The sequence below is a fragment of the Oncorhynchus mykiss genome, chromosome 4, assembly GCF_013265735.2.
Source record: "Oncorhynchus mykiss isolate Arlee chromosome 4, USDA_OmykA_1.1, whole genome shotgun sequence".
Classification (NCBI taxonomy): Eukaryota; Metazoa; Chordata; class Actinopteri; order Salmoniformes; family Salmonidae; genus Oncorhynchus; species Oncorhynchus mykiss.
Window position 1 is genome coordinate 8256104 of NC_048568.1, and position 22467 is coordinate 8278570.

The 22467-nt window shown below is 43.0% G+C and overlaps 1 protein-coding gene across 2 annotated transcripts in view; it reads right to left on the reverse strand.

The window, feature by feature from the left end:
• The window catches only part of LOC110522024 (acyl-CoA:lysophosphatidylglycerol acyltransferase 1), an 85170-nt gene that overhangs the window by 32859 nt on the left and 29844 nt on the right, over positions 1-22467 (reverse strand). For both annotated transcript variants that reach the window (XM_036975552.1, XM_036975553.1), the window contains 3 exons: positions 18396-18514; positions 9559-9654; positions 4804-5089 (listed from right to left, as the gene is read on the reverse strand). In XM_036975552.1, the coding sequence (XP_036831447.1) occupies positions 4804-5089; positions 9559-9654; positions 18396-18514 (501 nt within the window). The remainder of the gene's footprint in view (positions 1-4803; positions 5090-9558; positions 9655-18395; positions 18515-22467) is intronic.

A 22467-nucleotide genomic window follows, 5' to 3' on the forward strand; every position in this document is an offset into this window, starting at 1 on the left:
TGATTCTTGGGGCCACCCATACTTAGAATGTATGTACGCATGACTAAGTGTCTGCTAATTGGCATATTATATTGTGTAATTTAACAGAGGGTCCCCCACACTTCTCCTATATGTCTGTCTCTTCAGTCCAGGGTGCGTTGCATGGCCGTTGTGAATGTCAGACTCCACTTTGTGAGACAAATCGATCTGCAGGTGTAACATGGTGAGATTGTAGACTCCTAAACTGATAGCTGTAAAATTGCCTAAACAAACTGCACTAACTAGCTACTTCACCTGGTGATATTGGAGTTGAGTTTTATTGTGTGTAGCTATGCTTGCTACCAAGTTAACTACCTAGCACATAGAGCATTGCATTGTGGGTTTTGTAGTTGACTTGCGCTGAAACAGATGATTTCCACATGTTGCTACCAACCTTATGACAAAATGAAAAATTAATTCACAAAAAATATTGTTCACACATTTTCTATTAATCATCAAGCCCCATCATTACATTTCCCAATTCTTAAATTACATGATTTTTTTATTGGAAAACAAATTCACCTAGGAAGACTTGCAACTTCTATGCAAGGTATTTTCTACATGTATGAACGCTTTCCAACAGACCTGGATGTATTGGATAGCTCAGCTGTAAGCACAGAGTTATTGCAGGACACAGGAGTTAGCAATCCCCATTGTGGCTAGATCCCTTAGCCACGCACTCAATACTGCTGGCCTCAACACGGTCTTACAATTACGAGAAAGGCAACAGGACTCATTTAAAATGGATTTTGAGCTAAAGCCAGGGAATTCCAAAGTGCATGTGCACGTGAGTGATGGTGTGTGCGTGCGCCTGTCTGTCTGTGTGTGGGTGCTCCTGCCTGTGTGTGGGTATGTGCAGCCTGCCACTGTGTGCAGTCTTTGTTTCCCAAACTCAGTGGGCCATTAGGCGAGGCTTATTGATTGGCTAGGGGGCTGGTTGTCAGCAGTGGACAGGAGGGGCAGAGCTCAATTAAGGCCAGTCCTGATGGATGGATTGATGGAAGAAAAAATGAGGTTAAGGAGAAAATGAGGGGGGAAATAAAGGTTTCATTTTCAGAGCATTTTCTTAATTGCGGAGATGTAATCCTAGTCAGTCAGTTTATTTAGGCTTGGTCCCAAGACGGAGAAATTACTCTACTGTAGATCGCCACTGGGGTTCCAGGAGACCTCTGTTGCAATTTCCGTCTCCTTCGTACGTGTGAGACACTGTGTGTGTGTTTGTGTGTCCCACCCCTCCTCCATCCAGCCCACCACCCCCATTTAAAACAGTATTCTCAGAGGGCAACACAACAGAGAAGTGATGATTTTATGGTTTGAGGTTTTGAAAGCGTGTTCTCTTGACAGGCAACCAGCCCAATATAAAACTCCCATTTGAGCAAGATCTGCACTACACATTCTATTTATAGGATGAGTGCCACAAAATTCACAGGAACACTACTGTAGTTTGAAAGAATAACTCAGTGGTCTGTCAGACTTACCCTGACTACAGCACCAAATATTTATTAAAGAAGCTACCAGTGACAATTGTGAGTTTTGGGAGTCAGACATGTGGTTCACTGACAGTGTAACAACATTTGGCCTGTGGAGGTATATTGACTACAGCTCAGCATTCAACACCATAGTGGCCTCAAAGCTCATCACTAAGCTAAGGACCCTGGGACTAAACACCTCCCTCTTCAACTGGATCCTGGACTTCCCAATGGGCAGCCCCCAGGTGGTAAGGGTAGGCAACAACACATCTGCCACACTGGGGAGCCCCTCAGGGGTGCATGCTTAGTCCCCTCCTGTACTCCCTGTCCACCCACGACTGCGTGGCCAAGCACAACTCCAACACCATTAAGTTTGCTGACGACACTGATCACCGACAACGATGAGACGGCCTATGGGGAGGAGGTCAGAGAACTGGCAGTATGGTGTCAGGACAACAACCTCTCCCTTAAAGTGAGGGGTGGGGGAAAAGTGGGGGAAAACACGCCCCCATTCACATCGACGGGGCTGTAATGGAGCGGGTCGAGAGTTTCAAGTTCCTTGGTGTCAAAATACAAAAGGCACTAGCACATCTGAGCAATCTTTTTTGCAGGTGCATGGTAACAGTTGAACAAGATGAAGGAAAAAGGAAACCGCGCACTGCTCGATAGTATCACTGATCTTTAATAAGCTTACGCATCGGCCTCACGGCCTTCGTCAGAGCTTTTGTGAGTAAAAAAAAAATTTGCACCCTTATGTAGACCTAGCCCCAACCACATCTGTTCCACACATCGAAAGGGGTTGGAGGCGAAGGAAAAACATAAGCGCTATCAAATATAACAATATGCATTTCATAAATATTCAAATAGTGTGTAAATAAGACGTATTAAACACGTCTGTAAAACCACAATGAGGACATAGCAAGTTTTCATTAATCATTGTGTACATCGTACGAAAAACAGAGTAATCTTAAATAGGGACATAATTCATGCTCAAATTTACAACATACAACATCATTTCATCATTACGTCCTTTAGGAAATAATGTCTAGAGGGTGAAAATCCAAAAACATAATCTTTTACTCAGAGTATTATTGATATCACCTCCCCTGTCTGATATCTTAACTTTCTCCATGCCACAAAATCTAAAAAGGTAGAAATGTCATGCTTCAGGTCTTTGAAATGTACTGCGACTGGATAATCCCTGTCGTTTCTCCTGATTGAACTTTAATGTTCACGGATTCTCTGTTTGAGAGGACGAGAGGTTTTACATACATAGCACAGCCCTCATGGACAGTTAATATTGTAAATAACATGGGTGGTGGAACATGTAATAATGTCATTTATTTGGAACCACTTTCCTGTGTGTGGGTGGCAGAAATATTCACACTTCATCATATTGTTGCACTGTGCGCATCCTCTGCATTTATAGCTACCATTTGGAAGAGGGCATAAAAGAGCCTGGCTGATTGTCTTTAGTGGCTGGCAGTTGGCATGAACCAATTTATCGTGTAAATTGCGACCTCTCCTATACACAATAAGTGGTGGATTTTAAAATTCAGACGGTAAAAGCTGGGTCCCGATGATAAAATATGCCAGTGTTTCTTGACCGCGTCTCCCACTTTTCGCGAGTTCAAAGTATGTGGTTGTGAACATTACGGAGTGTTCTTTAGCTTTAGCGGGTCCTTTATGTAGCAGTTCATCTCGTGTTTTTCTCAATGTCAAATTAATTAAGAGCTTCATCCACACATTGTGGCGAATAGGCTCTTAGAAACCTAATGCGCATCTCCGCTGCTTTTTCTAGATAATCCTCTGTGGAGTGGCATATACGGCTCAGTCTGAAAAACTGGCTTCTTGGAAGTCCTCTTTTTAATGGCTCACGATGGATGCTGTCCAGTTCCTTGGTGTCCACATCACCAATGAACTATCACGATCCAAACAGACCAAGACAGTCGTGAACAGTGCACGACAATACCTTTTCCCCCTCAGGAGACTGAAAAGATTTGGCATGGGGTCCCCAGTTTGACAGATGCACCATCGAGAGCATCCTGACCTGGTTGCATCACCGCCTGGTATGGCAACAGCTCAGCATCTGACCATATGGCTCTAGAGGGTCGTGCGTACGGCCCAGTAAATCACTAGACTCAAGGTTCCATATATCTAGGACCTATATACTAGGCGGTGTCAGAGGAAGGCAACGAAAAGGCTCCTAGGTCCAAAAGGCTCCTAGGTCCAAAAGGCTCCTAGGCCCAAAACGATTCTACCCCCAAGCCATAAGATTGCTGAACAATTAATCAAATGGCCACCCGGGCTATTTACATTGACTGCCCCCCCCCCCCCCCCCCCTTTGTTTTTACACTTCTGCTACTCACTGTTTATTATCTATGCATAGTCATTTTACACCTATCTACATGCACAAATGAACTCAACTACCCTGTACCCCCGCACACTGACTCAGTACAGGTCCCCCTATTGTTATTTTATTGTGTCACTTTTTATTTTATCTAGTAAATATTTGTTTAACTCTATTTCTTGAACTGCATTGTTGGTTAAGGGCTTGTAAGCATTTCACGGTAAGGTCTACTTACACCTGTTGTGTTCGCTGCATGTGACATACAATTTGATTTGAATTGAAAAGGGTACTTAACTTAGGTCTACTTGGGGAAAACTTTCATTAGTCTCCTGTGCCAAAATTGCCTGTCTGATTATTAGTTCAGTACCCATAATCCCCCGCCCTCTCCCCAATTTGTAAAGTATGTAGCTAGAAGTGTTGCACTCTGGGAAGCACATGCATGAGTACTGAGTTGGGAAGGTCAAGAGCAGGAAGTGACTCATGGTGATGCGTCCTGATAACACTTTTTCCAGGAATCGTGAGGCTTTACCTGGAATCAGGTAAAATAACCCATGAATGAGAGTAAACTGAAAATTCCAATTCAATAATTGAAAAAAGGGCACCTGTTTTTTATGACTTCTCAATAACCTGAAAGCGAGAAGCTATTTATATCAAAATAATAGTTTTATACATTTTAAATCACTTTCTGAATCGACTGACCCCAACCCTGATTTAAACAAAGGAGACCTTTGCTTGGGCACCTGGAGACCTTTGCTTCACCTACAATAGGTGAAGGGATAGACAGGTACAGACAGAGGTGACTGGCTGCAGGGGAGTGTAACCACAGGATTAGAGGGGAGGAGGTGAAGACAGGCTGCAGCTGTGTCACAGCCCACTAAGACCTCAGGTGATGACCGGAGATTTCGAGGCAGAGTAAGGTGAAACGGAAGAACGTGGTGTGTGTGTGTGTGTGTGTTCGTCACTCACCTGACTGGCTACGGTGCACTGTGCTGGCCTCTGTCCCCAGGCAGCCGTTCTCCTGCTGCGGCCCCAGGGTCTTCAGGATCACCTGAGTGGCACCCAGCCGCGGCAGCGTCACATGCGTCAGGTGAGGAAGCGAGTTCTTCTTGGCGAATGCCTGGCTGGTTTCCCGCCGCTTGCGCAAGAAGCCGCCTTCTGGGAAGAGCACGATCCACTTTCTGTCACGGCTGTGATAGTACCGGTCTAGGTGGTCCTTTAGGTAGATCAGCTGCTTGTCCCGGTACGCTTTACCCTGCGGGTTAAACAGGGAAACACAGAACAGGGGTGGCATGAGGACGCTATCAGGGCTGTTTAGATGTAAAGGCTTTGCACACAAAAGATATCGCAAAAGCTTAGTTTTCCTTTTGTTTTATTCTTCATTACTGAATTGGGGTAGCGTTCACAGAGGGAAAACATGTAAAAGCGTATAACAAGGAAAAATGAAAATCTTTATTTCTTATTAGCCAAGTCCAGATAGTCACCCCCTCCCCGTTTTAGTCTGTTTTCTTCCGTTTGGTGCCTAATTAACACAACCCAGTTTAGCTTTAGCATAGAGAGGATACGATACAGTATTGGTGTGACACTCAGCCAAGCTCCACTGAAATGAATAGACAGTGAAGTTCATATTAGCTATGGTAACATTAGCAGTAATAGCCTTAGCATTAGCAGTAAGAGCATTGCGAAAATTGACAGAGAGGGTTTTTGGATTGATTTCCAATTAGGCCAGGTTCAGAAGCACTTTAAAAGGCATCAACACACTGAGGCTGGATTGATGTGCCAGTATTGGGTTTCTGAATTTGTGTGATTAGTACATGTGGTATGTTATACAATACATCACACAAGTATTGGGACAGTAACACATGTTGTTGTTTTGGCTCTGTACTCCACAACTTTGGATTTGAAATGAAACAATGACTATAAGATTAAAGTGCAGACTGTCTGCTTTAATTTGAGGGTATTTCCATCCATATCGGGTGAACCGCTTAGAAATTACAGCACTTTTTGTACATAGTCCTCCCATTTTAGGGGACCAAATGTATTGCAACAAATTCACTTATATGTGTATTATAGTAGTAAAAAGTTTAGTATTTGGTTCCATTTTGCAAGCACGCAATGATTACATCATGAATACGGATAGTCTTAAATTAAATCGGGAATAACAATGAGTGAGAAAGAAGCACAAATAGCATACCCCCAAGACAGGGGACGTTAGAATTGTTTTGGGGGGGTATTATATTTATGCCTCCAACTTTCTCACGTATCATTATTCATAATTAATTCAGGGTTATCTGTAATCATGGTAGCATCCACACTAATGTAGAAGTGTTTACAAACATTCTATTCTTATTTACAATAAAAGCGACTGCAAAATGACAATACATTATTTACCATTCATTTCTATTGGGCACAAAATAAGCTGAAACACAACCGAAATAAACAGCAAATGCATCCAACAAATTTGTAGACTCACAAGCTTGTTGTAGTCACTGCGTGCTATGAATATGGGACCAAATACTTAACTTAATACACACAACCGAAAGGTTGCTGGATTGAATCCCCGAGCTGACAAAGTCATTCTGCCTCTGAACAAGGCAGTTACCCCACTGTTCCCCGGTAGGCCATCAGTGTAAATAAGAATTTGTTCTTAACTGACTTGCCTAGTTAAATAAAATGTTCAAATTAAAAATAAAATAAATAAATAGGGGGAATGTGCTGTAATTTCTATACGGTTCCCCCGATATGGATGAAAATACCCTCAAATGAAATCTGAGAGTCTGCACTTTAACCTTGTAAAATATGTATCATTTCAAATCCAAAAGTGCTGGAGTACAGTTCCAAAACAAAATAATTTGCACTGTCCCAATACTTTTGGAGCTCATTGTAGCCTACAGTACGTTGTTATTTGAAGTGTCGGTTATGTCTCAATTTAAACATCTAAACTAATTCCACTACCATAAAACATACTTTTGGAAAGCTGAAGCGAGCAGAAAATGTTTCTTCAGGACATTGACCTTTCCTCCAGTTTGTGTTGGCATGCGCCATCTTGTTTGTATGAGTGCATGCAAGTCAGTCTAAGTAAAGAGCATGGTACTTGACAAACTGCGCAGGAACAAAACATTCTAATTCACTGGCTATCATGTTGTGTGTTGTGTTATTTTACATTTCATCATTCATGCAAGTGCCATGTCGAGTAAATAGCATAGTGCTTGCAGTATAATTAAGCATTAAGGCCCGAGGGGGTATGATATATGGCAAATATACCACGGCTAAGGGCTGTTCTTGGACGGTGCCTGGATACAGCCCTTAGCAGTGGTATATTGCCATACGCCCCCCTTTCTTCAAGTGCAGTCGCAAAAACCATCAAGCACTGTGATGAAACTGGCTCTCATGAGGGCTGCCACAGGAAAGGAAGACCCAGAGTTACCTCTGCTACAGAGTTAGAGTCACCAGCCTCAGAAATCGGCAATTAACTGCACCTCAGATTACAGTCCAAATAAATGATTCAGAGTTCAAGTAACATCTCAACATCAACTGTTCAGAGGAGACTGAGTGAATCAGGTCTTCATGGTCAAATTTCTGCAAAGAAACCCCTACTAAAGGACACCAATAAGAAGAGACTTGCTTGTGTCAAGAAACACGATCAATGGCCATTAAATCGGTGGAAATCTGTCCTCTAGACTGATGAGTCCAAATTTGAGATTTTTGGTTCCAACCACGGTGTCTTTGTGAGATGCAGAGTAGTTGAACAGATGATCTCCGCAAGTGTGGTTCCCTCTGCAAGTGTGGTTCCCACCACAAAGCATGGAGGTGGTGGTGTGATGGTGTGGGGTACTTTGCTGCTGACACTTTGTGATTTATTTAGAATTCAAGGCACACTTAACCAGCATGGCTAACAGAGCATTCTGCAGCGATACGTCATCCCATCTGGTTTGCGCTTAGTGGGACAATCATTTGTTTTTCAACATGACAATGCCCCAAAACACACCTTCAGGCTGTGGAAGGGCTATTTGGCCAAGAAGGAGAGTGATGGAGTGCTGCATCAGATGACTTGGCCTCCACAATCACCAAACCTCTACCCAATTGAGATGGTTAGGGATGAGTTGGACCACATAGTGAAGGAAAAGCAGCCAACAAGTGCTCAGCACATGTGGGAACTCCTTCAAGAATGTTGGAAAAGCATTCCAGGTGACTACCTCATGAATTTGGTTGAATGCTGAGAGTGTGCAAAGCCGTCGTCAAGGCAAACGGTGGCTACTTTGAAGAAGCAAAAACATATTTGGATATGTTTAACACTTTTTTGGTTACTACATGATTTCATGTGTTATTTCATAGTTTTGATGTCTTCACTACTATTCTACAATCTAGTAAAGAGTTCAAATAAAGAAAAACCCATGAATGAGGTGTCCCCAAACTTTAATTTGATTTGAATAGAACTGCTGGGCCAGCAAGCAAATGAATCAGCTGCCAGTCACCCGTCCGTCTGCCTGCCTCTCTGTCTGTCACCCATGCAGAGAGCATCTCTGTTCCATTCTCTTCCAGCTGCTCAGGGCCACTTCGGGCCAGCGGCTGGACTACTGTACCATAACACTGCTCTACTGTGCTGTCCACTGGGCCTGCCTGGCTGTGTCCCTGTTCGAGGAGGAGGCTGTAGCCATTTCCTGCCTGCTGCCGAGCTGATATACTGCTCAGCTGGAGTGCATGTTAAATGAGTGGCTGTGTGTGTGGATGTAATAAAATGCTAACTCGTGGGGCTTGCAATGTCACCATTTCATTACACAAATATACACATTGGTGAAAATATAAAACTATAGTGAACAAAATGACTGGGCAGGGGCGCAACCATGGGTGGAGCCAGGCCCACCCACTGGGGACCCAAGGCCCAGCCAATAAAAATGTGTTTTCCCCACAAAGGGGCTTTAATACAGAAAGAAATACTCCTCAGTTTCATCAGCTATCCGGGTGGCTCGTCTCAGACGATCCCACAGATGTAGAAGCCGGATGTGGAGGTCCTGGGATGGCATGGTCTGCGGTTGTGAGACCATTTGGATGTACTGCCAAATTCTCTAAAACGACGTTGGAGGTGGCTTATGGTAGAGAAATTAACAAAATTATCTGGCAACAGCTCTGGTGGACATTCCTGCAGTCAGCATGCCAATTGCACGCTCCCTCAAAACTTGAGACATCTGTGGCATTGTGTTGTGACAAAACTGCACATTTTAGAGTGACCTTTTATTGTCCCCAGCATGAAGTGCACCTGTGTAATGCTCATGCTGTTTAATCAGCTTTTTGGATATAACACACCTGTCAGGTTGAAGGAGTATCTTGGCAAAGGAGAAATGCTCACTAACAGGGATGTAAACAATTGTGCCCAAATTTGGACAGAAATCAGCTTTATGTGCGTATAGAACATTTGAGATCTTATTTCAGCTCATGAAACATGGGACCAAGACTTTACATGTTGCGTTTATCTTTTTGTTAAGCATATATTTGAAGTTATTTTCGGATTTCATTGAACAGATCAGGACGATGACAGTGTGTCAAAGTGCAGTTGGCCAAATTCAAACCTATGCCAACGCCGTATGTGTGCCAGAAGCTGCGGCATGACCACTAAACCAGTCAGACCACATCAAAAATATCCTATCACAAAAACAGTTGTGATGAGATAGTTGTCAGCCGAGTAAAAGCCTCCTAGATAGAGGTCTCGGAGTGTGTCTGTCTCACCTGTCTGATGAAGAAGTCCCCGTGGATGAGAGACACCAGGCCAAAGTTGGTGTACTTGAACACGTGGTCCATTAACCACATCATCTTCCTCACCACCTAAAGGAGAGAACATTACAGACTGGTCATACAGACACAATCTATAGGCAGGCACACACTTACGCTGAGACTATGAAGTCATAGTTCTGCAGTCTGCACACACGCTCAGTCTACTGTTTGTAGCCATCGTGGTCTGCACACACAGTCTATATAGCCATAGGTATGTAGGCAGGCAGGCATAGACAATTTACATAACTCTAAGTCCCAGTGAGAAGCTTTGGCCCCTTGTGGCATTTTCGCCACTTCCTTCTTTATGCACTAAGAGCATAACTAGGCTGAGAATGCAGTTGATGAGGTAGATCATGTTTGTGCACCACAGCTCAACTAGCCCCCCGCTCACCACCACCTCCTGGCAGCCCCAGTAGAAAAAACCCTTAACCCTCCAAACCAAGGGCTCATCCCTGGGATGGCAGAGGGCTGCGTGTGGGTTTGGCAGTCCTGCTCCACCAAGGAATGTACTGTCCTGGAGGGAGTACAGGACAGGAGCACCAGCCCCTTCCCCAGTGGCTCTACCCACCACAGAGGGGGTGATGGGTAGGGCAATTGTGTGAAGTTATACACTATGACTGTCGCTTAGGCTGCAGAAACCACAGCCATTTCTAGGCTCCTCTATCATACGGTTTTATTTTCTTCTGTTTTTTTTTAGCCTAGGTCACAAACTATAGCCAACTCTTCTCTTAGTGTCATGTTTGGCATAGCAATGAACAAAACACAGAGAGGAGTTGGCTAAAAACACAAACTGGACCACTAGGATGGAAGTTCATAGAAACAAAGGGGGAAAACGACTCAATCATTCACTGTAGATATAGCAGCCTATCAACTGACAAACCTCGCAGACAAGGAGATGAACAGGTATAAACATGTGTCTTTTATACCATTCCATCCAAATGTCCCTGTCAATATTAATTCACTGCTCGTCAAAACATCAGGAGTCGTCCTCCCTCTGTAAGCCAGGTCAAAGCCACAACCACCCTGGTCACAGTTCCACCCCTGAAGCATGAAGAGACAGTGCAGTGCTGCCAGAGAGCAGTGCTGCCAGAGAAATAGGAGTGGGCCAGATAAATAGTAATTGGATTAAGTAAACCTATCGATTGGTCTTTTGTAGCTGAGCCAAGGCCGTGGCGATGTTTGGTCCTGATTGTGTTCACAGTGTAGTGTACGTCCCAAATGGCACTCTATTCCCTTTACAGTGCATTATTTTTAAAGAGGGCCCATAGGGCTCTGGTAAAAAGTAGTGGTCTATAGGAAATAGGGTGCTATTTGGGACACAACCAGTGAGTTTGGGACGCAGACACTGGCTGAGGGAGTAGGACCTCACATCTCATCACAAGACAGGCCAATCATTTCAGGTTAAACGGGAGGGAGGCTGAGAATCCGATACCTGCTGGCTAGCCAGAGTACAGTATTGTGTCAGCTGCTGGCCCAGAAACTTCACTAGATGGATACTGAAAGCTTGTTACCTAAAGTAAAAGGTTTTATGAATGGTGTCGACACAAAATACGCCTTCAACGGTTATATTGGACTGGAAAGAATGTAAAATACTGCATGTGGGCCGTGAATGCTGTTTGACTAACAATACATTACCTTTTCAACACTCTTGAAACACCTTCAATTAGTAAAATGTGACATTCTCAAGACAAACACTGGATTTTAACATCAGGCTGAGGCGTTTAGTCATTGTCTCGGTCCTTTTATCCGATCTATCGTTGACTTTGACCCAGTAGAACTGTCATTTTGGGCAAATATGAAAGAGGAAAATGACGATATCTTATCTTTGGCAAACCTATTTGAAAATTGAATCTCCAAAATATCGCTATTTTTAAAACAAGCCATAGAAAGTTAGATGCAATTTTGGTTTAATCTACCAGAAAAGACAGAACAAATAATCTAACAAATATTATGTTTAAACTCAAATATAATATATATTTTTTATATTTAAAAAAGTATAATCTTTGTAAATGATATCATAAATAGGTGGTCACACATGCTGCTAACAAAAATATATCTCTGCAGCACTCCACCAATCAGGCCTTTATGGTAGAATGGCCAGACGGAGGCCACTCCTCAGTAAAAGGCACATGACAGCCCGCTTGGAGACTATCAGACCAAGAGAAGCAAGATTGAACTCCTTGGCCTGAATGCCAAGAGTCACGGCTGGAGGAAACCTGACACCATCCCTACGGTGAAGCATGATGGTGGCAGCATCATGCTGTGGGGATGTTTTTCAGCAGCAGGGACTGGGAGACCAGTCAGGATTCAGGCAAGATGAACAGAGCAAAGTACAGAGAGATCCTTAATGAAAACCTACTCCAGAACACTCAGGACGTCAGACTGAGGCGAAGGCTCACCTTCCAACAGGACAACGACCCTATGTACACAGCCAAGACAATGCAGGAGTGGCTTCGGGACAAGTCTCGAAATGTCCTTTTATTTATTTTTTGTTACTTTTACCCCATTTCACAGTCTCCAATTGGTAGTTACAGTCTTGTCTCATCGCTGCAAATCCCCTACGGACTCGTGAGAGTTGAAGGTCGAGAGCCATGCGTCCTCTGAAACACAACCCAACCAAGCCGCACAGCTTCTTGACACAATGGCCACTTAACCTCGAAGCCAGCCGCACCACTGTGTCAGAGGAAACACTGTGCACCCGGAGACTGTGTCAGCGTGCACTGCACCCAGCCCGCCACAGGAGTCGCTAGTGCGTGATGGGATAAGGACATCCCTGCAGGCCAAACCCTCCCCTAACCCGGACAGTGTTGGGCCAATTGTGTGCCGCTCCATGGGTTTCCCGGTCGCGGCCGGCCATCGACAGAGTCTGGACTCGAATCCAGAATGTGTCAAGCTTGTGCCAAGCTTGTAGCGCAAAACCCAAGTGCCAAGCTTGTGGCGCAATACCCAAGATAACTCGAGGCTGTTATCGCTGCCAAAAGTGCTTCAACAAAGTACTGAGTAAAGGGTCTAAATACCTATGTAAGTGTGATATTTTTTAATTCTTTATAAATTAGCAAAAATGTCTAAAAAACTGTTTTTGCTTTGTCATTATGGGGTATTGTATGTAGATTGTTTTTTTTTTCTTCATCAATTTAACTTCTTTGGGACAGGGGGGCAGTATTGAGTAGCTTGGATAAAAAGGTGCCCAGAGTAAACCACCTGCTACTCAGTCCTAAAAGCTAGAATATGCATATAATTAGTAGATTTGGATAGAAACCACACTGAAGTCTCTAAAACTGTTTGAATGATGTCTGAGTAGAACAGAACTCATATGGCAGGCAAAAACCTGAGAAAAAATCCAACCAGGAAGTGAGAAATTTGAGGTTTGTAGTTTTTCAACTTTGCCTATCGAATATACAGTGTCTATGGGGTCATATTGCACTTCCAAAGGCTTCCACTAGATGTTAACAGTCTTTAGAACCTTGTTTCAGGCTTCTACTGTGAAGGAGGGGGATGGGAGCTGAATGAGTTAGGGGTCTGCCAGAGTGCCATGAGCTGACCACGCGCATCCACGTGAGAGTTAGCTTGCGTTCCATTGCATTTCTGAAGACAAAGGAATTCTCCCGTTGGAACATTATTAAAGATTTGTGATAAAAACCTCCTAAAGATTGATTCTATACATCGTTTGATATGTTTCTACGGACTGTAACAGAACTTTTTGACTTTGTTTGCTCGCACCTCATGAATTTGGATAAATGCGCAAACAAAAAAGAGGTATTTGGACAAATGATGGACTTTATAGATCAAACATTTATTGTGGAACTGGGATTCCTGAGAGTACATTCTGATGAAGATCATTCAAAGGTAAGTGAATATTTCTAATGCTATTTCTGACTGTTGACTCCACAACATGGTGGATATCTGTATGGCTTGTTTTGTTGTCTGAGCGCCGTACTCAGATTATTGCATGGTGTGCATTTTCGGTAAAAACCTTTTTGAAATCTGACACAGCGGTTGCATTAAGGAGAAGTGGATCTAAAATTCCATGCATAACACTTGTATCTTATATCAATGTTTATTATGAGTATTTCTGAAAATTGATTTGGCTCTCTGCAAAATCACTGGATGTTTTGGAACTACTGAATGTAACGCGCCAATGTAAACTAGGTTTTTTGATATAAAAATGTACTTTATCGAACAAAACATACATGTATTGTGTAACATGAAGTCCTATGAGTGTCATCTGATGAAGATCAAAGGTTAGTGATTAATTGTATCTATATTTCTGCTTTTTGTGACTCCTCTCTTCGGCTGGAAAAACGGCTGTGTTTTTCTGTGACTGGGGAATGACCTAAAACATTTGGTGTGCTTTCGTCGTAAAGCCTTTTTGAAACCGGACAATGTGGCTGGATTTACAACAAGTGTATCTTTAAAATGGTGTGAAATTTTAATTATGGGATTTCTGTTGTTTTGAATTTGGGGCCCTGCACTTTCACTGGCTGTTGTTGAGGTGGGACGCTACCATCCCGAATATCCCAGAGAGGTTAATCAACTTTAGAATAAGACTGTTACGTTTGAGGTCACTTTCCTTGTTTTGAAAGAAAAAACATTTTTTTGTCCATTAAAATATCATCAAATTGATCAGAAATAGCTTCATTAAATAGTACCCGCAAAACACCAGTCTCAACGTCAACAGTGAAGAGGTGACTCCGGGATGCTGGCCTTCTAGGCAGAGTTGCAAAGAAAAAGCCATATCTCAGACTGACCAATAAAAAGAAAAGATTAATATGGGCAAAAGAACACAGACACTGGACAGAGGAACTCTGCCAAGAAGGCCAACATCCCGGAGTCACCTCTTCACTGTTGACGTTGAGACTAGTGTTTTGCGGGTACTATTTATAGAAGCTGCCAGTTGAGGACTTGTGAGGCATCTGTTTCTCAAACTAGACACTAATATACTTGTCCTCTTGCTCAGTTGTGCACCGGGGCCTCCCACTCCTCTTTCCATTTCTTTTTAGTGCCAGTTTGCACTGTTCTGTGAAGGGAGTAGTACACAGCGTTGTACGAGATCTTCAGTTTCTTGGCAATTTCTCGCATGGAATAGCCTTCATTTCTCAGAACAAGAATAGACTGACAAGTTTCAGAAGAAAATGCTTTGTTTCTGGACATTTTGTGCCTGTAATCAAACCCACAAATGCTGATGCTCCAGATACTCAACTAGTCTAAAGGCGGACAGTTTTATTGCTATTTTAAATCAGTACTACAGTTTTCAGCTGTGCTAACAAATGCAAAAGGGTTTTCTAATGATCAATTAGCCTTTTAAAATTATAAACTTGGATTAGCTAACACAATGTGCCACTGGAACACAGGAATGATGGTTGCTGATAATGAGCCTCTGGTTTTTAATGGAATATCTACATAGGCGTACAGCCGTTTCCTTACAATAGTCATTTACAACAATAACAATGTCGACACTGTATTTCTGATCAATTTGACGTTGTTTTAATGGACTTTGTGCTTTTCTTTAAAAAAACATTCCTAAGTGACCCAAATTTTTGAACGGTACTGTACATTCGACCCCTATTACTAGCCTGTTCAACCTCTTTCGTATCGTCTGAGATTCCCAAAGATTGGAAAGCTGCCGCGGTCATCCCCCTCTTTAAAGAGGGAGACACTAGACCCAGACTGTTACAGACCTATGTCTATCCTACCCTGCCTTCCAAGGTCTTCGAAAGCCAAGTTAAACAGATCTCCGACCATTTCAAATTCCACCGTACCTTCTCCGCTATGCAATCTGGTTTCCGAGCTGGTCATGGGTGCACCTCAGATACACTCAAGGTCCTAACGATATCATAACCGCCATCGATAAAAGACAATACTGTGCAGCCGTATTCATCGACCTGGCCAAGGCTTTCGACTCGGTCAATCAGCACATTCTTATCGGCAGCCTCAACAGCCTTGGTTTTTCAAATGACTGCCTCGCCTGGTTCACCAACTACTTCTCAGACAGAGTTCAGTGTGTCAGATCGGAGGGCCTGTTGTCCGGACCTCTGGCAGTCTATGGGGGTGCCACAGGGTTCAATTCAAACCTCCAGACGAGCTTCAATGCCATACAACTCTCCTTCCATGGCCTCCAACTGCTCTTAAATGCAAGTAAAACTAAATGCATGCTCTTCAACCGATCGCCTCCCGCACCTGCCCGCCCGTCTAGCATTACTCCTCTGGACGGTTCTGACTTAGAATATGTGGACAACTACAAATACCTAGGTGTCTGGTTAGACTGTAAAATCGCCTTCCAGACTCACATTAAGCATCTCCAATCCAAAATTAAATCTAGAATCGCCAAACCCACTGGCTCCAGGTCATCTTTAAGTCTTTGCTAGGTAAAGCCTCGCCTTATCTCAGCTCACTGGTCACCATTGCAGCACCCACCTGTAGCACGCGCTCCAGCAGGTATCTCTCACTGGTCACCCCCAAAGCCAACTCCTCTTTTGGCCGCCTTTCCTTCCAGTTCTCTGCTGTCAATGACTAGAAGTACCTGCAAAAATCACTGAAGCTGGAGACGCATATCTCCAGCTCCATATCTCCCTCACTTTAAGCATCAGCTGTCACAGAGCAGCTTACAGATCATTGGATCTGTACATAGCCCATCTGTAATTAGCCCACCCAACTACCTCATCCCCATATCTATTTATTTATTTTGCTCCTTTGCACCCCAGTATCTCTACTTGCACGTCTATCTCCAGTGTTTAATTGCTAAATTGTCATTATTTCGCCACTATGGCCTATTCATTGCCTTACCTCAATCTTACTTCATTTGCACACACTGTATATAGACTTTTCTATTGTGTTATTGACTGTACGTTTGTTTACTCCATGTGTAACTCTGTGTTTGTGTCACACTGCTTTGCTTTATCATGGCCAGGTCGCAGTTGTAAATGAGAACTTGTTCTCAACTGGCCTACCTGGTTAAATAAACATTCATCTTTTCAAAAATATATTTTCCTTTATTACTTTCTAACCCTACCCACCCTTCCCCTAATTAGAGTAAACTAGTAAACAACAACGCTTAGGGCTTCTACTTCCACCTTATACATTTAACGGGCACAGTCTATTTCACCAAGTTCTAAACCTATATACTCTTTACGGACACAGTATGTTTTACATTAGTTATCTTGTTGTTATTAGTTGGTTTTATTCCCAACCTTCAGCTCCATTCAACCCCTCCCATCTCTTAACACCATCCATATTGGATTTCTATTTGCCATATATCTTAACTGCGCTGTGATGTTTCACAAAAGTTCTAAACCTTTCTATTCTCATCATTTCTACAGATTGTAAATTAAAATAATTATTTTTGCTAAAACTATTATTATATGATTGATTGATTGACTTTTCAGATCACCCAGTAGAGCTATCTGCAGAGTTTGCTCCAGGTAAATGTTGCAATTCTTCAGCCATTCCTGGACCTGACCAAAAACAAGCTACATATGGACAGTACCAAAATAAATGATCTAATGATTCTGTCTTTTCGCAGCAAAATCTGCAGAGCTGGAATGGGACAGACAGACACACAGACAGACCATTCTATTGGTTGCAAGAATTTTGAGTCGATTTGCGTAAGAGTTCATAAACAATGTGCCATGAAATCGGCACGTCGAAAATCTCTTCCCCAACTATTTTGCCATCTATATGGCACAGCTGTCATTTTTTTGGTCCTTAAATGAAACTGGAACACTTTTTTAGTTATCACATTTTTCTTTAACCAACGGTCTTTAAAATGCAGGACCGACAGACAAGTTCTCTACTTTTTCCCCCTTCCAATTTCCTCTTCCTGTTTTGCGGTAATGCTGCAATTTAGTGGGTTGTAATTTTGGGAAGAGCAGACATTTCCATTTATTTGTGTTAGCTGCATGTGTGACACAACTCCACCAGTCCTATTTATGATATCACTTATAAAAGATTATACAAAAAATTCAAAAAAGTATGTATGTTTTTATCTATTAGTATTTTTGAGTTTAACCACTATCTGTTGTATTATTTGCTCTGGTTTATTTTCTGGTGGATAAAATTGTTTTAAAAATAGCGACATTTGAGAGATTATTTCATTTCTAATAAGACAATTACATTGATGGAAGCTACACCCTAAAAAACAAAAATCCAGATAGTGTGCAGATACTAGATAGTCAGTTGGTCCTGCAGCTACAATGGCTAGCTAGTCATTTCAGAAACATCATTCATCTGATACTCCAAGTCAGTGGCTCAGCATACCTTCATTGAAGACATAGGCTGAGAGAACATAACTGCTTTAATAAACATTCCAACCCACACACAACCATCAGTTCCCCTTGAGCAGGATATTAAACATGATATCACACCCAGACCATGAAACTAGAAATCCCCAGACACATTTCAGATCTTAATCAAGTGCCCGAGTGGGTTGAATGAGTTCAATTCATTTCAGTACCAGTCAATTCAAGACATTTTGTTTAATTTGTTTAAAGATTTGTTTAAAGAAATAGGCCTACCTCTTAAATTTAATTTGTTCCTCCCTGAATTCACTTGAATTGATTTGTAGTCTAGGACAGGGGTTTTCAAACCTCTCCTCGGGGACCCCTAGCCATGTATTTGAACTATTTTAGAGCTAGAACGCCTGATTGAATATAATTATCAAATAATTATCAAGCTCTTGATAAGGTCAAATCAGTGAGCTAGTTCAGGGCTACAATAAATTGGAGAAGATGTTTAACATTTAAAAAAAAAACACTGTTCTAGGAGGCTACATTGCCAACTTTGGAGGAGTCTCTTACCGTGCCCTTGTCCTGCAAGCACATCATGAGTGTGCACACGTCCCCTGTGGCTTGGTGGTTGACGATGACCATGGCTTCCTCTTCAGAAAGGGGCCTTACGTCGTCGCCCCATTCCATCACTGGACAAGACAACACAAGTGGAGTTAGTGGACACATCCTATGCCATTTTAGCAGACGCTTTAGTCCAAAGAGACTTAGTCATGCATGCATGCAGTTTTACATATAGGTGGCCCCAGGAATCGAACCCACAATCCTGGGCTTGCAATCGCCATGCGCCATCAACTGAGCCATTCAAGACCACAGTGATTGTGCACTAATTATCTCAAAATCCCTAGCTAGGCCATCATATTAAAATCAATTTTTATTGGTCACAGACATATTTAGCAGATGTTATTGCGGGTGTAGCAAAATGCTTGTTCCTAGCTCCAACAGGGCAGTAATATCTAACAATTCACAACAATACACTCAAATCTAAAAGTAAAATAATGGAATTAAGAAATATATACATATTAGATTGAGCAATGTCAGAGTGGCATCGACTAAAATACAGTAGAATAGAATATTGTGTGTATATATATATATATATATATATATATATATATATATATTATATCTATTCTACTGTATTTTAGCCGATCCCACTCCGACATTGCTCGATCTTATATATATATATATATATATATATAAATATATATATAAATATGTGTGTGTATATATATGTATATGAGATAATTAAAGCAGTATGTAAACATTATTAAAGTGGCCGTAAACATGATTTAAAAATCAACTTCTAATGGCAAATTACAACTTGTAGGCCTACATTTTGGAACAAGTTAGATCAGAATTGTTTTCTCAAGGTGGGAAAAGTTCTCATGAAAGTGGACTATGTGTATTTACATGATCCGAAAATAGCTATTCCTTGATAAACAAAGCCACAGGGTGCCTGAGAGGGCGATAACCCCTCTATGTTGTGCTCTCACGAGAGATAACTCACAACCAAAACACAAGATAGGAAAGCAACTGGACCCTAAAAAGGACTCAACATATTCTATACTTGTCTTGAAGAGAAAGTGTCGCCTTAAAATAAGCCATTAAGCCACATGCCTTAAAACACCATGCCACTTTGATTTCAAAATGGACATGGGCTAGTCTCTAGCATCTCAGCTCATTAAAGCAGATCTCTTGGTCTCCATTCTTCTGGCTGATTTACATTGGCACCCCCTATTCAATAGATGCCAAACGAACTCCTTCAGTAACTGTGCCGCCCGTAGCGCCCTATTGACACTAAACACAGGAGTCGCCACAAAGGAAAAAACTAACTTTGTGCCAACATGGGGGGGGGGGGGGGGGGGGGGGGGGGGGGGGACGACAACAACGGGCCTCCCACATAACAAATGGACGATCTTCTTTTGTAATTTAACTCACTTGGACGACAGTGCATATTTAACCCCACTGGAGACCTGGAGAGACTGTTGGGGTTTCACTATAGAGCTAAAGCCAGAGTTGGACAAATGAAAGGAAGATTGTTCTACCCAAAAGGCTCAGGCTTTTCAATTTCCATCTCCGCGGGGCAGCACCCATGTCTCACTAGGCCATGGATACAGCAGACCTCAAAAAGTTCTCGCTGGGCTGTACTCACCACCCTCTGTAGCACCTTACGATAAGGTGCCTTGCAGATGCCGTACCAAGCGGTGATGGAGCCACTCAAGATGCTATCAATGGTGCAGCTGTAAAACTTGGTGCAGCTGTAGATCTTGCCGTACCAAGCGGTGATGCAGCCAGTCAAGATGCTCTCAATGGTGCAGCTGTAGAACTGTCAATAGGGCACTACGGGTCCCTTTTAGGGTCCAGTTGCTTTCCTATCTTGTGTCATGGTTGTGAGTTCTCTCTCGTGAGAGCAGAACATAGAGAGGTTATTGCCCTCTCAGGCACGCTGTGGCTTTGTTTAACAAGGAAAAGCCATTTTTTGGATTGTGTGTGTGTTTTGGGGTGTAATTAAGTGTGAGTGTGTGGGTAGAGTCCAGTGTGTGTGCATAGTAAGGTGCAGGAGAGTTGGTGCAAAAAAAGAGTCAATGCAGATAGACCGGGTAGCCATTTGATTAACTATTTATCAGTTTTGTTCAGCCATCCAAGACCTCTACACAAGGCAGTCTCAGAGGAAGGCCAAAATAATTGTCAAAGACTCCAGCCACCCAAGCCATCGACTGTCACTCCCTGCCATCCAGGACCTCTATACCAGGCGGTGTCAGAGGAAGGTCAAAAAAATTGTCAAAGACTCCAGCTACCCAAGCGATAGACTGTTTTCTTTGCTACCGCACAGCAAACAGTACCAGCGAACTAAGTCTGGAACCAACAGGACCCTGAACCGCTTTTACCCCTAAGCCATGACTGCTAAACAAAACTGATAAATAGCTACCCGGACTATCTGCATTGACCTTTTTTTGCACTAACTCTCCTGCACTGACTATGCACACACACTGGACTCTACCCACACACTCACTAAAAGCCCAACACACACTGCTGCTACTGTCTTCCTTGTGCGGGGATACAGGCTAGTCTGGGTGGGCATTTGACTAATTGTTCAGCAGTCTCATGGCTTGGGGTAGAAGCTGTTGAGGAGCCTTTTGGTCCTTGACCTGGCGCTCCAGTACTGCTTGCCGTGCGGTAGCAGAGAGAACAGTCTATGACTTGGGTGACTGGAGTATGGACAATTTTTTTGTGCATTTCTCTGACGCCGCCTATTATATAGGTCCTGGATGGCAGGAAGCTTTGCCCCAGTGATGTACTGGGCCATTCGCACTACCCCCTGTAGCACCTTATGGTCAGATGCCGATCAGTTGCCATACCAGGCGGTGATGCAACCGGTCAGGATGCTCTCGACGGTTCAGCTGTATAACTTTGAGAAACGGGGACCCATGCCAAAACTTTTCAGTCTCCTGAGGGGGAAAAGGTTTTGTCATGCCCTCTTCGTGTCTGTCTTGGTGTGTTTGGACCAGGGGTGGGCAATTCCAGTCCAAGAGGGCCTGGTTTTGCATTTGGAAAGTTATTTCCAGTCACAACTTGTAGACTTGTTTACGTGCCGCTATGCGGTTTGTTGCTAACCTTACTTTGCTACCTGCCAACTTTACGTTTTTTACTTTTTAATTACCGTTTATATTTTTTCTCCCCTTGCTCGACATTTTTCATTCCATTTTTTTCACCCCGGACGCTTTATCTGGACGTGGCTTCGTCAGGAATTCCACCAGCCGAAGCTAAGTAGTAACATTAACATGATGCCTTCTAATTGCCGTTGCTGTACTATAATATACAGGACAAGGATCGCCTTATGGCGAGGATAGCTGTGCTGCAAGCCCAGCTTCAGACGCAATCGTTAGGCAAGGGTAATTTCAGTGTAGGAAAGGATGAAACAGCATCTGTGCAACCAGTAAGTACAGATAGTAGTATAAATCCCCTCGCAAGGTCCCCGCAGCCAGACAATTTTCTCAAGGCTTCTGGGAAGGAAATGCTGAAGGAATGCTCATTCACTCATTCAGCCAACAGAAACCTTCAACCGGTTCTCCGGACTCCGGGTCGGAGTCAGAGGCCGAGCCTTCTCTGGTCTCTTCTCCTCCCGTTACAGGGTCTGAGAAGCTGAAGTCTCCCACCATTAGCTCTGACAAATTGAAAAACCTAGTCATTGGCAACTCCATTACTCGCAGTATTAGACTTAAAACAAATAATCCAGCGATCATACACTGTTTACCAGGGGGCAGGGCTACCGACGTTAAGGCTAATCTGAAGATGGTGCTGGCTAAAGCTAAAACTGGCGAGTGTAGAGAGTATAGAGATATTGTTATCCACGTCGTCACCAAAAATGTTAGGATGAAACATTCAGAGGTCACCAAGCGCAACATAGCTTTAGCGTGTAAATCATCTAGAAAGATGTGTCGGCATCGAGTAATTGTCTCCGGCCCCCTCCCAGTTCAGCGGAGTGATGAGCTCTACAGCAGTCTCACAATTGCTGGTTAAACTGTTTTCTGCCCCTCCCAAAATATATAATTTGTAGATAATTGGCCCTCTTTCTGGGACTTAT